Source organism: Alexandromys fortis, unplaced genomic scaffold (assembly GCF_014885135.2).
Source record: "Alexandromys fortis isolate MF-2015 unplaced genomic scaffold, M_Fortis_MF-2015_v1.1 scaffold_87, whole genome shotgun sequence".
Taxonomy (NCBI): Eukaryota; Metazoa; Chordata; class Mammalia; order Rodentia; family Cricetidae; genus Alexandromys; species Alexandromys fortis.
In genome coordinates this window covers 1099806-1115167 of record NW_026067971.1, presented here as the reverse complement: position 1 = coordinate 1115167, position 15362 = coordinate 1099806, and the positions used below count along the sequence as shown (strand labels likewise).

Below are 15362 nucleotides of genomic sequence, written 5' to 3'. Positions count from 1 at the left end.
CTCTTTTTTTTTTTTAAATATTTATTTATTTGCTTATTATGTATATTCTGTACACGTGTATGTCTGCAGGCCAGAAGAGGGCACCAGACCTCATTACAGATGGTTATGAGCCACCATGTGGTTGCCAGGAATTGAACTCAGGACCTTTGGAAGAGCAGGCAATGCTCTTAACCACTGAGCCATCTCTCCAGCCCCGCCACTGTGCTCTTAATTAAAGTGTAGTGATGTATCAGAGAGCAGAGACGCACTCCTCAGGAGTTTCCCATTCTTTTGACAACGAAATCAGACTTGATTTTGGTCTACCTTGATGAGAAAGTTAAAATACAGCATATTTCCTGGTAGTCCCAGCACCTCCTGTGTCTTCACAGCACTTTATCTGGGCAAGTTCTCCATACAGACTGCTAGGCCTTTAGGATCCTGAGGACATAGCAGTGTCCTTGGAGCCCATCATGAACGGTGCCATTTAGGTAGTCTGTTCACAGTCATTTCCTAGTCCCAGCCCTGGGAATGTGAGGAAGAGTCTTCAGATGGTTGTGTGTGTGTGTTTGCACGTGCATGCAAGGCACATGCCATGACACACATGTGGAGGTCAGAGAAACTTGTGAGAGTCAGTTTTCTTCCATCGTGTGGTTTCCAGGAGTGAAACTCAGACTGGAGACACCTTTACTCACTACGCCACATTGCCAGCCCCCTACACACTCTTCGACAGCAGGGGTGGCTCAGTAGGAGCACTTGCCCCTGCAAGCCTGACGACTTCTGGAGTTTGATCTCTGGGACCCACATAAAGGTGGAAGAGAACCAACTCCACATGTGCTGTGTACCATGTGCCCCCTTCCATTGTCCCCCCCCTTTTTTTTTCAGAGAGAGAATGAACACATTCTTTACATAGCCATGGATCTGTGTGAGCGGGTTCATGGCAACCTCCTCAAATGCATCCCAGAACCAGTGGGCTCTCTCTCTCTCAGTGTCCTCTCCCGCCTGCCACCCTCCACTTAGGCTCAGCTGCCATCATTTCCCCAACAGGCTCCCTGTAACACTCATTACTTTTCCAGCTACAGTTTTTAGTTACTTTACTTAAAAATTGGTTAAGTGTCTCTCTCCACGGAGACTGCAATTTCTCATCAAGGAAGAGAGTATGTCTTTCATTTTTTTTTTTTGGAGTCCTTGTCCCTTGATGTCTGTATTTTTTACACTCATTAGAGATGGTTTTGAGTAACCATGTAGTTGTAAGGAACTGAACTCAGGACCTCTGGAAGAGCACACGGTGCTCTTAACCATGGAGCCATCTTTCCAGCTGGCATGTGTATAGCAGTGCTCAAATACGTCCACTGTACAACCACCTCCAGCAAAGATGGCATTTGTGTCTGTTTGTCCTTGAGTTCAGCATGTATCAGTTGCAGTTGGAGCTGGCATTCTGGGCTGACTTAGCGAGCAAGTTCAGGTACTGTTGGCAATGACTGAACATTGTTTTGATTATCTGGCATATCTTGCTTCTTTGCCTTGATGAAAACCAACATTTATTATGGAAATATGTACCAAACGTGTCCCTTGTCCTTACACAGCTTCCGTCTAGGGGAGAAACACGGATATTAAACAAGTGACAATAGCCTTGAGCTTTTTTCAGAGATTTTAAAATCTCTGTGTATGTGTGTGCCTGTGTGACGTATGCATCCACAGGGGCTAGAGCATACCCTGGATGCCTTGAAACTGCCATTACAAGTGTGTGTGAGTTTTTGGGGAACCGAACTTGTTCTCTGCAAGAGCAGCAAGTGCCATTAGCTGCTGAGCCATTGCTCCATCCCGTGTGTGTGTTGTGTTGTGTGTGTGTGTGTGTGCACGTGTGCATATGCATATCCATGTGGGCATGTGCATGCAAATCACTGCGGAAGCCAGAGTTCCACTTGGGAATGGAGTTCCAACTGGTAGTTGCCAGACAGACACAGGACATGGGTGCTGGGGACTTAACTTAGGTCTCTGGAAGAACAACAAGGGCTCTTCGCCACTAAGCAGCTCTCTTCAGTCTCATGTTTACAATTCCAAAGAGGGGCAGTTGAGTCTCAATGCAGACATGCAATAGGAACGTCTAGGTTGGGTGTGGGAAAGGCAGGCTTCTCTGTGTAAGGAAAATGTGAGCTGAGACTCAGACTGGAGAGAAGTTGGGAAGTAGGGTTGTGGAGGCCTAGACCTAGGTTGACGGGACTGACTGGGGAAGAGTATGCGCCCAGCGCCTCACAGTTCTCCTGCTGACTGGGGTTGAAGCCAGCTGTGCTTTGGCCTAAGCCCCCTTCCATCAGGAGCAGGCTGTCTGAGACAGTCTGTGGGAGACAGCAGCACATGAATGGTACCGTTTTGGCTTCATTCTCTTGTTTGGGGACTACACGGACTGCTGCGAGGCAGGGCGGCCCAGTGGTCTTGTTGGACCAATATTAAACAGTATCACAGCAAATAGGTTTTACTCTTCTTTATTAATTTAGAAAAAGAGCCCGAGGCCGCTGGACCAGCAGTACAAAGCACCAGGAGTTAATACTATTCTGGTGAAAGGGTTGGCTTTATAAAAGAGAAGGAGAGGCAGGAGCTGCCCTGCTTCTGGGGCCAGGCCCAGCCTAGCACCCAGAGCCTTAGAGCAGGACCTGGAATGAGATCCATGGGAGAGGGCTGATGGGTAATTCTGAAGCAGAGTGAGTTGGAGACCATGATGACAGATGGCAGGCGTAGAGGGTAGGGCAGTGAGAAGCATTTTGTGGCTGATGAGGACAGAAAACTGCTGGCTTAAAGCTCCTCCGTGAGCCACGGGCAGGAGCTCTCAGGGGACCTCAGCTCTGGGGCTAGGTAGAAAATGCTGCAGATACTTGTGGACTTCGTGAGTCCAGACACGACTCCAGGGCAGAAGGGCCTTTCCCCTTCTCCACCAGGAGCCATCTTTTCTCTATACTACACATGGGGCTTTAGGGCCCAAGGCACAGGAGAGGCTTAAAGCCTCACAGTGGGAGGAGGAAGGGGAAAGAGTCTCAAGTGTCCCAACTTAGGAAACCAGGATTGAGACACAGCACAAGATAACAGTGTGCCTGTATAACAGGTTAGAGTATGGAGCAAGATTAGTTTTGAACCAGCTCCACAGCAGAGGTGTTTGTATGGACCCTTGGTGAATGAAGCTTACACTATGTGCTGGAAGCCAGCAGACCTGGGCTATATACCTGCTGTGTTCCATCCTGCCCTGATGTGGTCCATCCTTCCTCTTCTGCCAATGAGGTCATGGAAGGTGCCCTTGGTGGGTAGGTGGGAACTGGGTTTAGACGCAGGCATGAAGTGATGGAGAAGGAAGACGTTCCTGCATGGAACCTACTCTCTGACACATTCCCAAACTAGAAAGGCTGCGGGGAGCCCCCCTCTGTCCAGAGGAAGGGAAGGCCATGCAGGGAGACTGCACGGCTCATGCAATCTCCTCATAATCACCACCTGGTAACACTTGGCGTGGAGAGAGTGGGCGGCACTAGGCAACCCTTTATGCTTTTCCCCAGAGTGGGGAGTTCAAGGCCTCTTGTGGATTCTGCCTCTTGCCCTCAGCATGGGATCAAAAGTGCTCATTTTCACTGTGGTCCTATCTCGGGAACAGCCCGACTCTGCCTGGCGCTGGCACGTGTTAGTTGGTAAGGAAAGGACAGAGGTTCTGACTAGGACAGGGAGGTGGCAGCAACTCTGGCTTCCTCCTCTTTTTCTCAGAGCAGCTCAGTCGACCGAGTTACAGATCTCTTCTACCACAGCGTTGAAGATGTGTGGCTGGTCGGCATAGACGTGGTGCGACGCCCCCTCGATCTCCTGTGGACATGACAGTGGGCTCAGCTCTCAAGTCCCAGCACTGGGAAGTGGTCCTAGCAGTTCTTCTCCCACCCTTCCCTCAAATCTTGCTTGCCTGCTGCCCTTCGCTCTTCTCAGAAGCAAGACCCTGCCTTTTCTCTGAACACTGCGCACTCCTTGGTGCAGTGACGGTCAAAAGCCCATTTTATTTTAGGGCGACGTCCACTGTGTCTTTCCTGCTCAGAAGCCCCACTGCTCATCTATTTTGTTTTATGCACCTCCTAGGGAAGGGGGAGGGGTGCAGAAGACAAGTGTGGCGGGAAGGCTTTCACTGCAACCTCCGCTACACAGCCTGCTGCTCACTGCTGTGGTTTAGGAGGGACGATGGGGAGGCTGGAGGTCTGGAATGGAAGCACATGCCTGGCTGCTCACCAGGAGCCTGTCTTTTACCTGAATTGGACTGCACAGGAAAGGAAATTCCTAACTCTCTAGCAGGGGGCTGGGGAGGGGTGAGCTCTCAAAGCCAGTGCTCCATCTCATCTGTATATTTTTGTTCTGGTTTTGATCACCCTCTGTCACCCACTGTCCGCTGCAACTCCCACCCCTTGGCACGTCAACCTACCAGGTCCCGGACATAGGAATCCGGCCTTTGCATCTTCACCTTTTTCCCTGTGCTGGTATCTATCCAGGTGTTAGCCCCATAGATCATGGTGATGGGCACATCTTTTCGAATTAAGTGAATTCGCTCCAACATGGGGCGCCGGGCCCAGCCAAAGGACTCCATCATGGCTTTGAATGCTGTTTCCCCACTGAGGGAACAAAACAGTGAGGTGATTGACATATAAACAAACCCTGAAGCAGAAAATGTCAACTTGCTGCTTTTCAGAGGCTGGGCTGGAACTTACTGTCTTTATAATCTTCTCACAGCCAGTGCCAGCTCATTAAACATTGACGAGATTAGGAGATGAGTGACACACCTCAGGGCATGATGTGAAAACCCCCATGGCATAGGGAGCGGTTCAAGAACACACTGAGTGTTTATGTAATATATATTTACACCTGGGCTGGGTGAAGGGACACAGGAATGGGACAGGTGCTGGGCCTACCCTGCTTGGAGTTAGCACTGTTGCTTACATCTTTGGAAGGTGGTGGCTAAATAATCTGAAGACTATGCTTTAACTCAAAATGTCCTAAGGATGATGATGATGATTACTATTATGCCCAAGACAGGGTTACTCTGTGTAACAGCTCTGGCTATCCTGGAATTAGCTCTTGTAGACCAGGCTGGCCTCGAACTCACAAAGATCCACCTGTCTCTGCCTCCTGAGTGCTGAGATTAAAGGCGTGCCCACCAACGCCCCGCTGTTCTAAGGACTATTAAAAGGGGTTGGAGGTACAGAACATGGGAGACAGAGGGAGAATTCACTAGAGGTGAGCCCTGAGGAGTGAGCGTTAGACAGAGAAGGATGTGCTAAAGACACTCGGGGATGAAGAATGAAAACGCACCAGGCTTTTGAGACTGGGGATCAGCAGCTGCTGCTAGGGGGACACCACAAATGTGAATTCAATCTCCCTATCAGGTTTATGTGAGGCTGGGACAGGAGCCAACTTTCTGACTAGCTTGTAGCTTTTTGTAGGAGGTAGGGAGGTTGAGGACAGTGTTCCCTCCTGGGCTCTGCCTGTTCGGTGTAGTTACATTTCTGGTTTCCTTTGCACCTCGGGATGAATTCTGTCTGTACCAGCAGAAGCAGAGAACATCTTAGGAGACATGGTACCACGGACTCTGCAGTCTGTCAGACATGCATTTAAATCGTGTCTTCTTAGCAAATCATGTAACCAGAACATACCTCGGTTTTCTCATATACAAACTGGAGGGAACTATGCCCACTTTCTCAGGACAAGATGAAAAGAATGAAGATATATACAGAGCTCCCAAGTCTAGGTGGATGAAGAAGGCACTATTCAAACATTTTCCCTTGGGCCAGAGTCATGTTTTCCAAAGGACTGATGGGAATTACTGAAAATCTGTCAACTAGAGTAAAAGAGCTTGGTGCTATAAAATGTCCGGAGGGAGAGAAAGAGAGCTGGCCACCAGACGGGGCTGATGATGAGCCCACGGGGACTGAGAGGAATCCAAGAGCAGGAAGCTGGGGTGGCCACTTTAACTGCTGAGGTTCCTATGGCGCATTGTTTCGCTGGGACCCTGCTACTAGCTATAATAATCACATGCAATACTGGCTCCCACGCTGCACCGAGACTAATGCTCACAGTATGGCTGAAAGGTCGAGCCTCACCTTCCTCACAACCTTGGGGTCACGGTGACTTGGGCAGGCTTGGAAAGAGGTGGGTAGTTGTCTATGGCTCCTGCAAGGTCAGGGTGAGGTCTCCACAGGGTGGTGCTACCAGTGTGCCCTGCTGGTATCAGCCTCTCACAGAGCCTGGCTGTGGGAGATTACTTTCTTGGCTCTGTCCTGGCTGTCAGTGCTGCCAAACCTGCAGGTCAGCAGCTTTTGGAGCTTGCCTGTGAGTAGTCAGAGATGAGAGCCTCTCAGTTCTCTGAACACGTCCATACTTTTAAAAGAGTAGAAGGATTTTCATGCCCATTCTAAGCTATTTCGAGGTGTATATAACTGAAATAAATGCATATTCTTTCTTTGACTATACTCCAGACATGTATCTTATAGATACGTCATGTGTATTTATACAAAGGGACACATTCTAGGAGTCTCTCTGAAGCAATGTTACATGAAATATTAAACTGAAAATGAGGAAACTTGGAAACTGAAGATCGTGGATATTCAAAGATGTTTCTTTCTCTATTTGCCTTAAAAACAAGCAAAAACCACATTTGCCTATAAAATCAAACCAAAACCCAACAATAAAATTTCTTTAAAAAATTAGTTTTTCAGTTAAAAACTGCCTTTTAAATGTTTTCCATACTATTTCTCATCAGGCCAGTTGCTGACTCCTAGGGAAGCCATGAGGTCTATAGAGAGGGACAGCTTCTTTAATTAAATCTATTATCTTCTATACCTTTAGTGGCCACCCCTAGGGAACTCTCTGGAAATGATCAAGCCTGCTGGTGCTCACGTTCCCCTGAGTCAGAGTTTTATGGAAGAAGACTAAATCACAAAACGCTGCAGCTCTTTAAGCCGTCCGCCCTGGGCTGGTCCTGGGAGCCGCCCTCACCTGGGATTCTGTGCATTGCAGTGGTAGATATATTCCGAGATGGTATCGTCCTCAAAGAAGTCTGCAAACTTGCGCTTGAAGTCAGGACGGAATCTCTGCACCAGCCCAGGCCCTGGGAAAGGATTGAAGAAACAAGAGCATGATGCTGGGAGCATGGCATGTGCCTGCAATTCCAGCCTCAGCAAGCCGAGGCAGGAGAACTGTTTCAAGTTCAAGGTCAATCAGGGGATCCAGTGAGACCCTATTTAAGCCCCTACCAAAGAACAACATCAACAATCACCCAAATCCAAACCACGCAAAACCACGGAGTGGCCAGTGTGGGTGGTGGTGGTGGGGACAGAGAATAAACTCCTGCCTGCTCATGTTTAAACAACCTGAACCAAATTTATCTAAGCATTTGGTTCCTTTATGCATTTAACATGGCAGTGGCAAGAAGGGTGAAGAAGCCTGCTGGGAAGAAACAGACGACTTCAAACGTCAGAGCTCGACTGCTGCTCACCAATGAGTTTAGAGACAGCCTAACATCCCCAAGGAGCCAGGCGATTTTCACTTCAGTAAATCCCAAGACTTTCCCTACAGGTTCACAAGTTCTGTGAGTGTCTGCAGCTAAGAGAATTTTCATTTCCAGTCTGAAGTGTGTCCCCTCCTTCCCCGGCCTCATGGGAACCCTGATAGTTTTTTATTCTCTGAAGGCACCAGATGAAACTCCCATTTCCGAGCACTCTCTCACTTTCAGGCTGTAACAGAATACATGGAGAGTGACCTTAATGGCACCGCTGGCCCAGGCTCGGGACACCGCGCCTCTCATCACAGTACACACGTACGCCATCGGTATATGCGGGCGGACTGGAGGACTGGACCTACTGGCCACTTTCTCTGCCCTGCAGGTCTTTTGTCTGTGAGAGGTGTCTGGGGAAGAACTGGGAATATAGCCATAGGCCCTCTCTGACACAATCCCATGGCTGCCAGGCAGCCAGCCAACACAGTAGCTGAGGCCCTGAATGAACCTGGCCTGATCCAAGGCCAGGAAAGGGGAGAATGGTTAGAGCAGGAAGGATGGCAGGGGTGTCTGCTGGAGCCACCTGGACTAAGGTCAGCCCTCTGCCCGCCTGCTCCCCTTTGGCACCCATGTCCCTTGCTTGCCCCTCTTCTTCCAGAACTCCGCTACCTTCTACATCAGGGCTGGGCTCATTTTCCACTCTTCCTTAGGAGCCATTCTGTTTCAGCCACTGCAACTAGTGACTACTGGACATTTCTATACAAATATAAGCTATCGGTACAAAACAGGGTCACCAATCTTTTCAATAGAAGGAATCTTTTTACTTCACCAGTGTAAAAAGCTCCTCAAAGGGAAGCACGTGGGCAGTGTGAGATGAGACTGCGGAGCCTCTGACAGACGCGCTACAGTGTGGCCTGCTGTCTCTTCTGCATAGAGAACCTTCTGACAGCTACTCAATGCTAAGAAACCCAGAACGGAGATGTGTTTCTTTAGAGCAGTGCGTGCACGGTTCAGAGTGACTTGTCTGCACTGTGCTACGTTAGAAGCTGAGGTTCAGAGCCCTCCTTGCTGTAGGAACGGGACTGAGTGATAGTTACTGCAGACAGGTGGTCATATAAACTCACAGCAGAGAAAGAGAAGCCACACACCATAGCCCCTTCCTTTCTTTGGGATCTGCCGACACATAAGGCGGTCATTCTGTTCTCTCTGCTGATACAGATGGAGGGAAAATATGACAACCATCTGAAGCCTACAATAAAGAAATGCTGTCCTGATGATCGTTTTAAGTGACAATGCCAGGTCAGGCTCTGTTTTATGAACATGTGAGGATGGCAGGAGACCAGGTGCACCAAGGCAGTGGTAAATGGGGTGGCCTCAGTTTAAAGACAGAGTTCTTCTCCTGGAGGTGACTCACCCCAAGGCCCAGCCACTCGAAGAACAGCCAGTGGATTGGAACGCCCCAGGACAGATGCCACAGCCTTGACCCAGGTTGGAGGTGCACGGATCTCACTGGGGTCAGTTGGTCGTAGGGGAAAGCCCCATGGGTCCACCAGAATAAGGTGTTTAACTCTACATTAAGAGAAGAAAGAAACAGAGGGTACACTGTGTTTGCCTGGAGGTCTCATGCCTCTTAAACTGCTGGGAAGTGAGAGTTTTAGTGGAAATCAGTATTGGAATGCGCCTGGTAAGGCACGGAGTCAGTCATGAGGGGCGAGGGTAGTTCATATTACCTCTCAGGATACTTGATAGAGTAGGAAGTGGCCAGGAATCCCCCCAAACTGTGCCCCAGGAGGATCATGGTGGGGATTCCCATTGTCTCCCGCCATGTCTCTATTGAGGTCACAAACTCATCTTCCGCTCCTTCTGGGTCCCTTGGGAATGTTGGCCTTGAGCTTCTCCCGAAGCCAAGCAGATCAAAGGTGTGGAGAGTGCGGCGGGTACTCAGCGAATCCATGTTGAGGATCCAGAGGCCCACGCCGCCCCCAAAGCCATGTACCATCACCAGAGGGGTGCGATCCTTTTGCTCTGGGCTCACAGTCACCGTCCAGATCTTGTTCTGGTTTGGGAGGGAAACATAACGGGCCAGGAACTTGTTCTGGAGACCTGGGAAGGGAAGAATTCCAGGGTAAACTGACAAGCCAGTAGGCTGAAGCCCTCTGTGGCCATTGCTTCAGTTCTTGCCTCTATGCTCCCGTCCTGTAATCTGTGAGCCACAGAAACTTTTCCTCCCCAGGTTTGATTTGGTCACTGTTTTATCTCAGAAACAAAAAGTGACCTTCAACAGCTCCCGTCTATCTCCAGCCTCCTTAGACCGGCTTTAGCCTGAACCCTAGGTTAGTAGGACAAGCCCCTTCCCCAGCCCTGTCTTCAGATCTGATCCAGTCCCTTGGCTTCTACCTTTGATTTGATGTGTAAGCCCTGGACTTTTCTTTACCAAGAATCTCGCTGATTCCATTCAGAAAGAACTCCCTGTTCTTGACGTCTTTAGTGATGTCTATCCACCGACTCCGTTCCTTAGCCCTAAATCCCCAGCTGTTCTTGTAGTATGGGGAATCGAGAATGGTATCTTCCCAATGACAGCAATTTTATACAGTCATTTTAAAAGACTTAATAAGTACCAGAGTAAGTTTTCTTTTATACTTCATAAACTAATGAATTCAAATCTAAGGGAAATTTGGTCTGTAGGCTATAAGAGGGATCAAGATGCTGTGCCCAATCTCCTTTGGGTCCCTGATGTCAAACGATCCTTGGACTCGTTCTTGAATTTGCATGTGTTTGGAGAGGAAGAGAGAACTGTGGTCTAGCTGGGCAGAGTGGTGATGGGAGTGGGTTGAGCCAAGGGCTTATTCCTCTTAGACACTGAGGTGGGGCAGTGTTTTTCTTCTTGCTAGTGTGGCAACAGTCATATGAAAGAGCTTCCTGGGTGAATCAGATGCATCTGGATGGAGGCTTGAGAGCCCTGGTTCCTTTCAGGCCAGAGACAGTAGCTCCACCTGGGCGGAACAGCAGGGTTGGGCATGATGGGATGGGGTTATGGGGAGATATGAGCCTGGGGTCTTGCTGGAACCAAAGGCTAGTGCTGCTCATGGGTCACCTTCTTCAATATTGCTCACGCAATCTGGTCTGTGTGAACTCCAAATAACTGTGGTAACCAGGCAGCTGGTAGGTTACATCTAGTAGAAGGCAGGAAACAGCAATATTAGAAAACACAGGATTGCTGACACTCAAGTAGGAAGGCGGTGAATTAAAATGTGCTTAGTTAAGTGTTTAGGAGAGAGGGAAGAAAATGAAGAGATAGGGAAAAGATGAAGGGGCGAAGTATCTGTGTGCATTAATGCACACTGGGATGTATAGGGCCTAAGGTGAAACTGGAGGATGTGGAAGGGGTTACCACAGGGCTAGGGATTTGAGGGACCCCTGTCACGAAATACTGTGTCCTCTGTCTGCCCCTCCCCTCAAACCACCCATTTTCTTTCCTCTGGCCCATACACTGCTCATCAGGAATCGGTGGGCTCAGTGGACCCAGCTTGGAGAAGATCTTGTATCTTTTCCAGACATTTAAAGGGAGGAGCAAACTGTTCCCTCTACTTACACTGGAGGATCCTGGCTTCCACATTCTTCAGCTGAGACATGGAAGTGGGGCGCCAAGTGGGGAGCCAGCTACTCAGCCAGCCCTGAGGCCTACGAGACAGAGAGGTACTTGTTGGCCACACTGAAAAGTTCCCAGTCTTGCTGATAGCTCCATGAGTTATCAGGGTACAAGGTGTGTTTCCCAGCCCCACGAGGCCTGCTCCTCATGGCCTTCAGTGACAGCAATGCCCTAGCAGGCCCTCATACTGTTACTTTTCCTTGGCAAATGGCTATTGACAACAATGGCCCTTGATAGATATTACAACACCATGTGCACAAAGCAACTTTTTCCCATCTATTATCTTCCTGGAGTGTCACAGTTCCCCTTTGTTAGTGGTTATCATAATTTATGTTCAAGGAGATCTCAAAGGGAGAGGGAGTGACTTTAATATTTCCATTATTTCTGTCACCCCCAGAACTAGCTGTTCTTTTAGGGGAGGACAGACAAGTTCCCATGCCATCTGTTATCTTACACGCTTCTGGAAGTATGGGCCGCTGTTAGTCCCTGATTGCGAAATCCATCAGCTCTGAACTTGGAGCTGGGGTAGGCAGGGAGCAGGAGAGGGCTATCTGGGTTCATGTCCTACTGTCCACCAAGAGACACAGGTGACTCTGGCCTACTTCTTCGGGTTGTAAAGTGAGAAGAAAGCTTACCTATGTCCTAGAGTAAAAGTGGTAACTCCTCCTGCTTTCTCCGTCACACCCAGTGACTAAGCCATTGAGGTTACAAGCCCCGGTTCTGGAGTGAACAGAACTCCTGGCTCTGAATTACAGACCTGCCACTGATAAATAGACTGGCTCCGAGGTCCAGATAGGAAAGGAACCTTGTCAAGTACCTGCCACAAACTGAACTGCTCCGTGAATCACAGTTTCTACTCTACTTCCCCTATCTTTCATGTTATTCCTCTTTTTGTGAACTCTGCCTAGGTGAAGGCTATAGGATGGTTGCCAGAAGCTGCAGCAAGGGCTTGTGGGTATGAGCATGAGAAGGCTCACAAGGCCACCCTGTGGAAGAACCATCCCAGCTACTCGAAGCATACACAGTGGGCCCCCTGAACATCACGGGAAGCACAGATGCTACATTAGGGTGTTTTCTGGAAAATCACCTAGTTCAGCCTCTGCTTCTCAGGTGAGCAAGCTGATTCCCAGAGAGGTCACCAGCAAGTAAGAAAAAGAATGCCTCCTCCGGGGACCTGCTAGTCCCAGCTTTTTGAGGCACATCTGAACACTGCAGCATATAACCACATTTTATTTGTATCTATTTTCTGAAGGGAATGCGGTCTAAAGCCAGAAACTAGAGTTCTAATCCCAGCAAGGCCACTTAGCAGCAGCGAGACAGTGACACATTAGCTTTCTGTGTCAGCTTCTTCAGCCACAAATGGGAGGTAATTGTATCTACCTCACAAGTTTCTAAAGAAATCTGTGAGTTAACATCTAGAGCATATAGAACAAGGCTTAGAACTGATAGACACCAAGTCAACATTATCTTCCCTCAGCCGATCATTACCTGTATATATTATCACTATTTTTAGGTAGCTGCTCTCAATGAAAGTGTGAGGTTTGAAAGAAAACCTAGTGTTGGTGTGGGAGTGGTATATAAACGGCTTCGATCATATGAAAGCTGACAGTCTCAACCAATCTAATCCTAGGGACACCCAGGACCCTTTTAACCATCTACCAGAATTCCCTGTTGGATTGAAGCACCAGGACCAGGACCACAGCTCTTGACCAGTCTCAAAATAGAAACTTCCTCTTTGCACTGTAGAGACTATAACCAGTCAGATCACGGCACTGGAACCCCACATATCTCTGTAACTGCCTACAGGAGCTCATGGGAAATGCTGTCCGCCAGACAGTGTGCTCCACAGTCCTGAAAGGGGCGGGGGTGGGGAGTACTGGGTATGTGTACACCTTTGCCTTTCTTCTCCAGACACTGATCCAGACAGAGAACAGGCCCTTGTCTTGTCTCACTGTGTTCTAGTGCTATCAGGGAGGAAAGGGCTGAGATGGGAAAGTAAGGCCAACTGCACAGAGCCCCTTCACCTGGCCCGGGGAGTGCCTCATCCTCATGGGGAAACAGAGCAATTCTGTGCTGGGAGAAAACCTGTTCTAGACCCCTGGAATTTTGAGCAAGCCTCTAAGTTTCTGTGGACACCGGCATCTTCTGATTTATTTGTTAAACAGAGCTGAATGACCTGCATCTTTTCTGGCTCTAGTGCTGTTTCCCCGAGTCTCTGTAGGCATCCTAAATTTCCTCTTAGAAAGCAATACTCTCCTGAGAAGTTCCTTCAAGTCCCCAACGCTATTATTTATTATTGTTACAAAGTTAATTCCTTCTGCCAAAAGGACAAATATTAGGTCAAGGGAAGGCCTTGTTCCCATGAAACCCTTGGAGCTGAGTCATTCTCCAAGTAACTTTTTCCTGGTCCTGTTAGACCGTCATCACACCACCCACAGGTGGCATCCCAAACTTGATGCCCTTGGGTGAGCGGTACCCTCCCCCCCACCCTCAATCTAACAAACATAATTCTGAACCCACTGCAGTAAGCATGTGTTTATAATGATTAAAAACATCATCAATTAGGATTGCAAGCAGAACGTGTCAAGGCGGCCAAGGGCTAAAAGAACTGGCAAGCCAGGTCCACACTAATCCCAGCGCAGCGGGGACTTCTCCCTCCCACTCTTTCTCCTTCAAGGCCTTTCACACCCACGACTTTGGTCCCGGGGCAAGTCTCCACAAGCATCCGGCTGCTGCCCCCACGTCCGCGTCTCTCAAGCTTGCTTTGGGGGCGGGAAGAGCAAGCTTATCCACTGCACATTACCACCAATCAAACTGCGCTACCAAGGGTGCTCGCGAAGACTAAGTGGAAAGTCATACTCCCCAGGCTGCACACAAGCTCAACCCTTAGCGCTCCCCCAGCTCCGCAGCCTCCTCAGCGCACCCCACCCCTCCCTGGAAGCCAACCTGAAAAGGAAAGACGGGAAAGTCTGAAGCTGTCTGCAACCACAGACAGTCCCCGGATCCTGACCCGGATAGACAGACAGAGATAGAAAGAGAAACGGACAGGAGTAACTCACTGCTGCTCCAGATCATCAGCCATAGTAAACAAGCCCTGCCGGGTCGAGCTGAGCCAGCCCATCCCTCCGCCTGACGCCAGAACCAGCTGACCCAGAGAAGTATCGGATAACAAAGGGGGCGGAGCCGGAGGCGGGGCCTGGGCCGCTAGTGGGGTTCATGAACCTGCGCCCCGTCCCACCGGCCAGCACCACTCCTGGGCTGGAACCTGTGGCGTACTTCCTTCTGTTTGCTCCCGCTGGCCTGCGTCCGGGCTGAACACTAGGGTCTCACAAAAGTAGGATCCTAATTCTTATCACCCACCTTTGGGGGACAGCGAGGGAGACAGGTCTAGAACTCCCTGTTCCTCACTGAAATGCCATCCGCTCCGCCTCCATATCTTCCACAATTAAAGAGTGGAAGGAACTGCCTCGACTTTGTCTCACACTCCGGAGCTTCCCTCTATGGCTCAGGTCCCTGACGCTTCACCTGCCTTTCCTAGTTCGTCTGTTAAAATGGTTTAGATGTTCGTGGAAACATCATAGGTTGCCCCCTAAAAGGGGCATTGGATATTGTAACCCAAGATTTTCAGATTTCAAAAACACAAAACCAAAATGCCTAGTTAAAATTGAATTTGAGACAGAAAGCAATTTTTAAAACTAAGTTTGCTCCATGCATTATTTGGGACATCCTGTATTTACAGCTCTAAGCAGAGCTGTGACATCTGTCAAGATAAGTAAGCATTCCTCTGCTCTGGGGATGTCTGTCTCCAACCCAGTTTCCAAGGAAAAATAGCTCCATCCTGCTCCCAGGGGAGGACCAGCTAAAGAACTAACATTAAGGCTGGGCATGCTTCATGTATGTGGGTGTGGGATACAGGATATTAGATGTGACGACTTATCTGACCCCAAAAGCTCTGAGCACATTTCAGGTGGGTTCTGCGGAGGAGTTCAAATCTTGAAGCTGGCTGCAGAACTCACCTGAACTGGCAAAGGGGGTATGATATCACCAGAGCTGCTCCATTTCAGATTTTCCACTCCATTAGCTTAAAACCACACTTCAGGAAAGAGAAATTTACAAAAATACCTTTCTTTTTTCCTTTTCCTTCCTACCTCTTTCTGAGATTCCCTCTCCTCTCCTCTCCTCTCCTCTCCTCTCCTCTCCTCTCCTCTCCTCTCCTCTCCTCTCCTCTCC

The 15362-nt window shown here is 49.2% G+C and overlaps 1 protein-coding gene across 3 annotated transcripts in view; it reads right to left on the bottom strand.

Annotated features, from left to right (window-relative positions):
• Nucleotides 1-2446: 2446 nt before the first annotated feature.
• Nucleotides 2447-15362, bottom strand: part of Abhd4 (abhydrolase domain containing 4, N-acyl phospholipase B) — an 18525-nt gene continuing 5609 nt past the window's right edge. The window contains exons 1-7 of one of the 3 annotated variants that reach the window (XM_050155794.1): nt 14192-14287; nt 11076-11164; nt 9214-9586; nt 8898-9052; nt 6985-7096; nt 4418-4604; nt 2447-3816 (exon numbers count right to left, since the gene is read on the bottom strand). In XM_050155794.1, the coding sequence (XP_050011751.1) occupies nt 3727-3816; nt 4418-4604; nt 6985-7096; nt 8898-9052; nt 9214-9586; nt 11076-11164; nt 14192-14253 (1068 nt within the window). In that variant the 5' untranslated portion in view covers nt 14254-14287 and the 3' untranslated portion in view covers nt 2447-3726. Of the gene's footprint in view, nt 3817-4417; nt 4605-6984; nt 7097-8897; nt 9053-9213; nt 9587-11075; nt 11165-14078; nt 14126-14191; nt 14288-15362 lie in introns of those variants that run through there. The other 2 variants (XM_050155796.1, XM_050155795.1) reach the window with 2 other exon arrangements.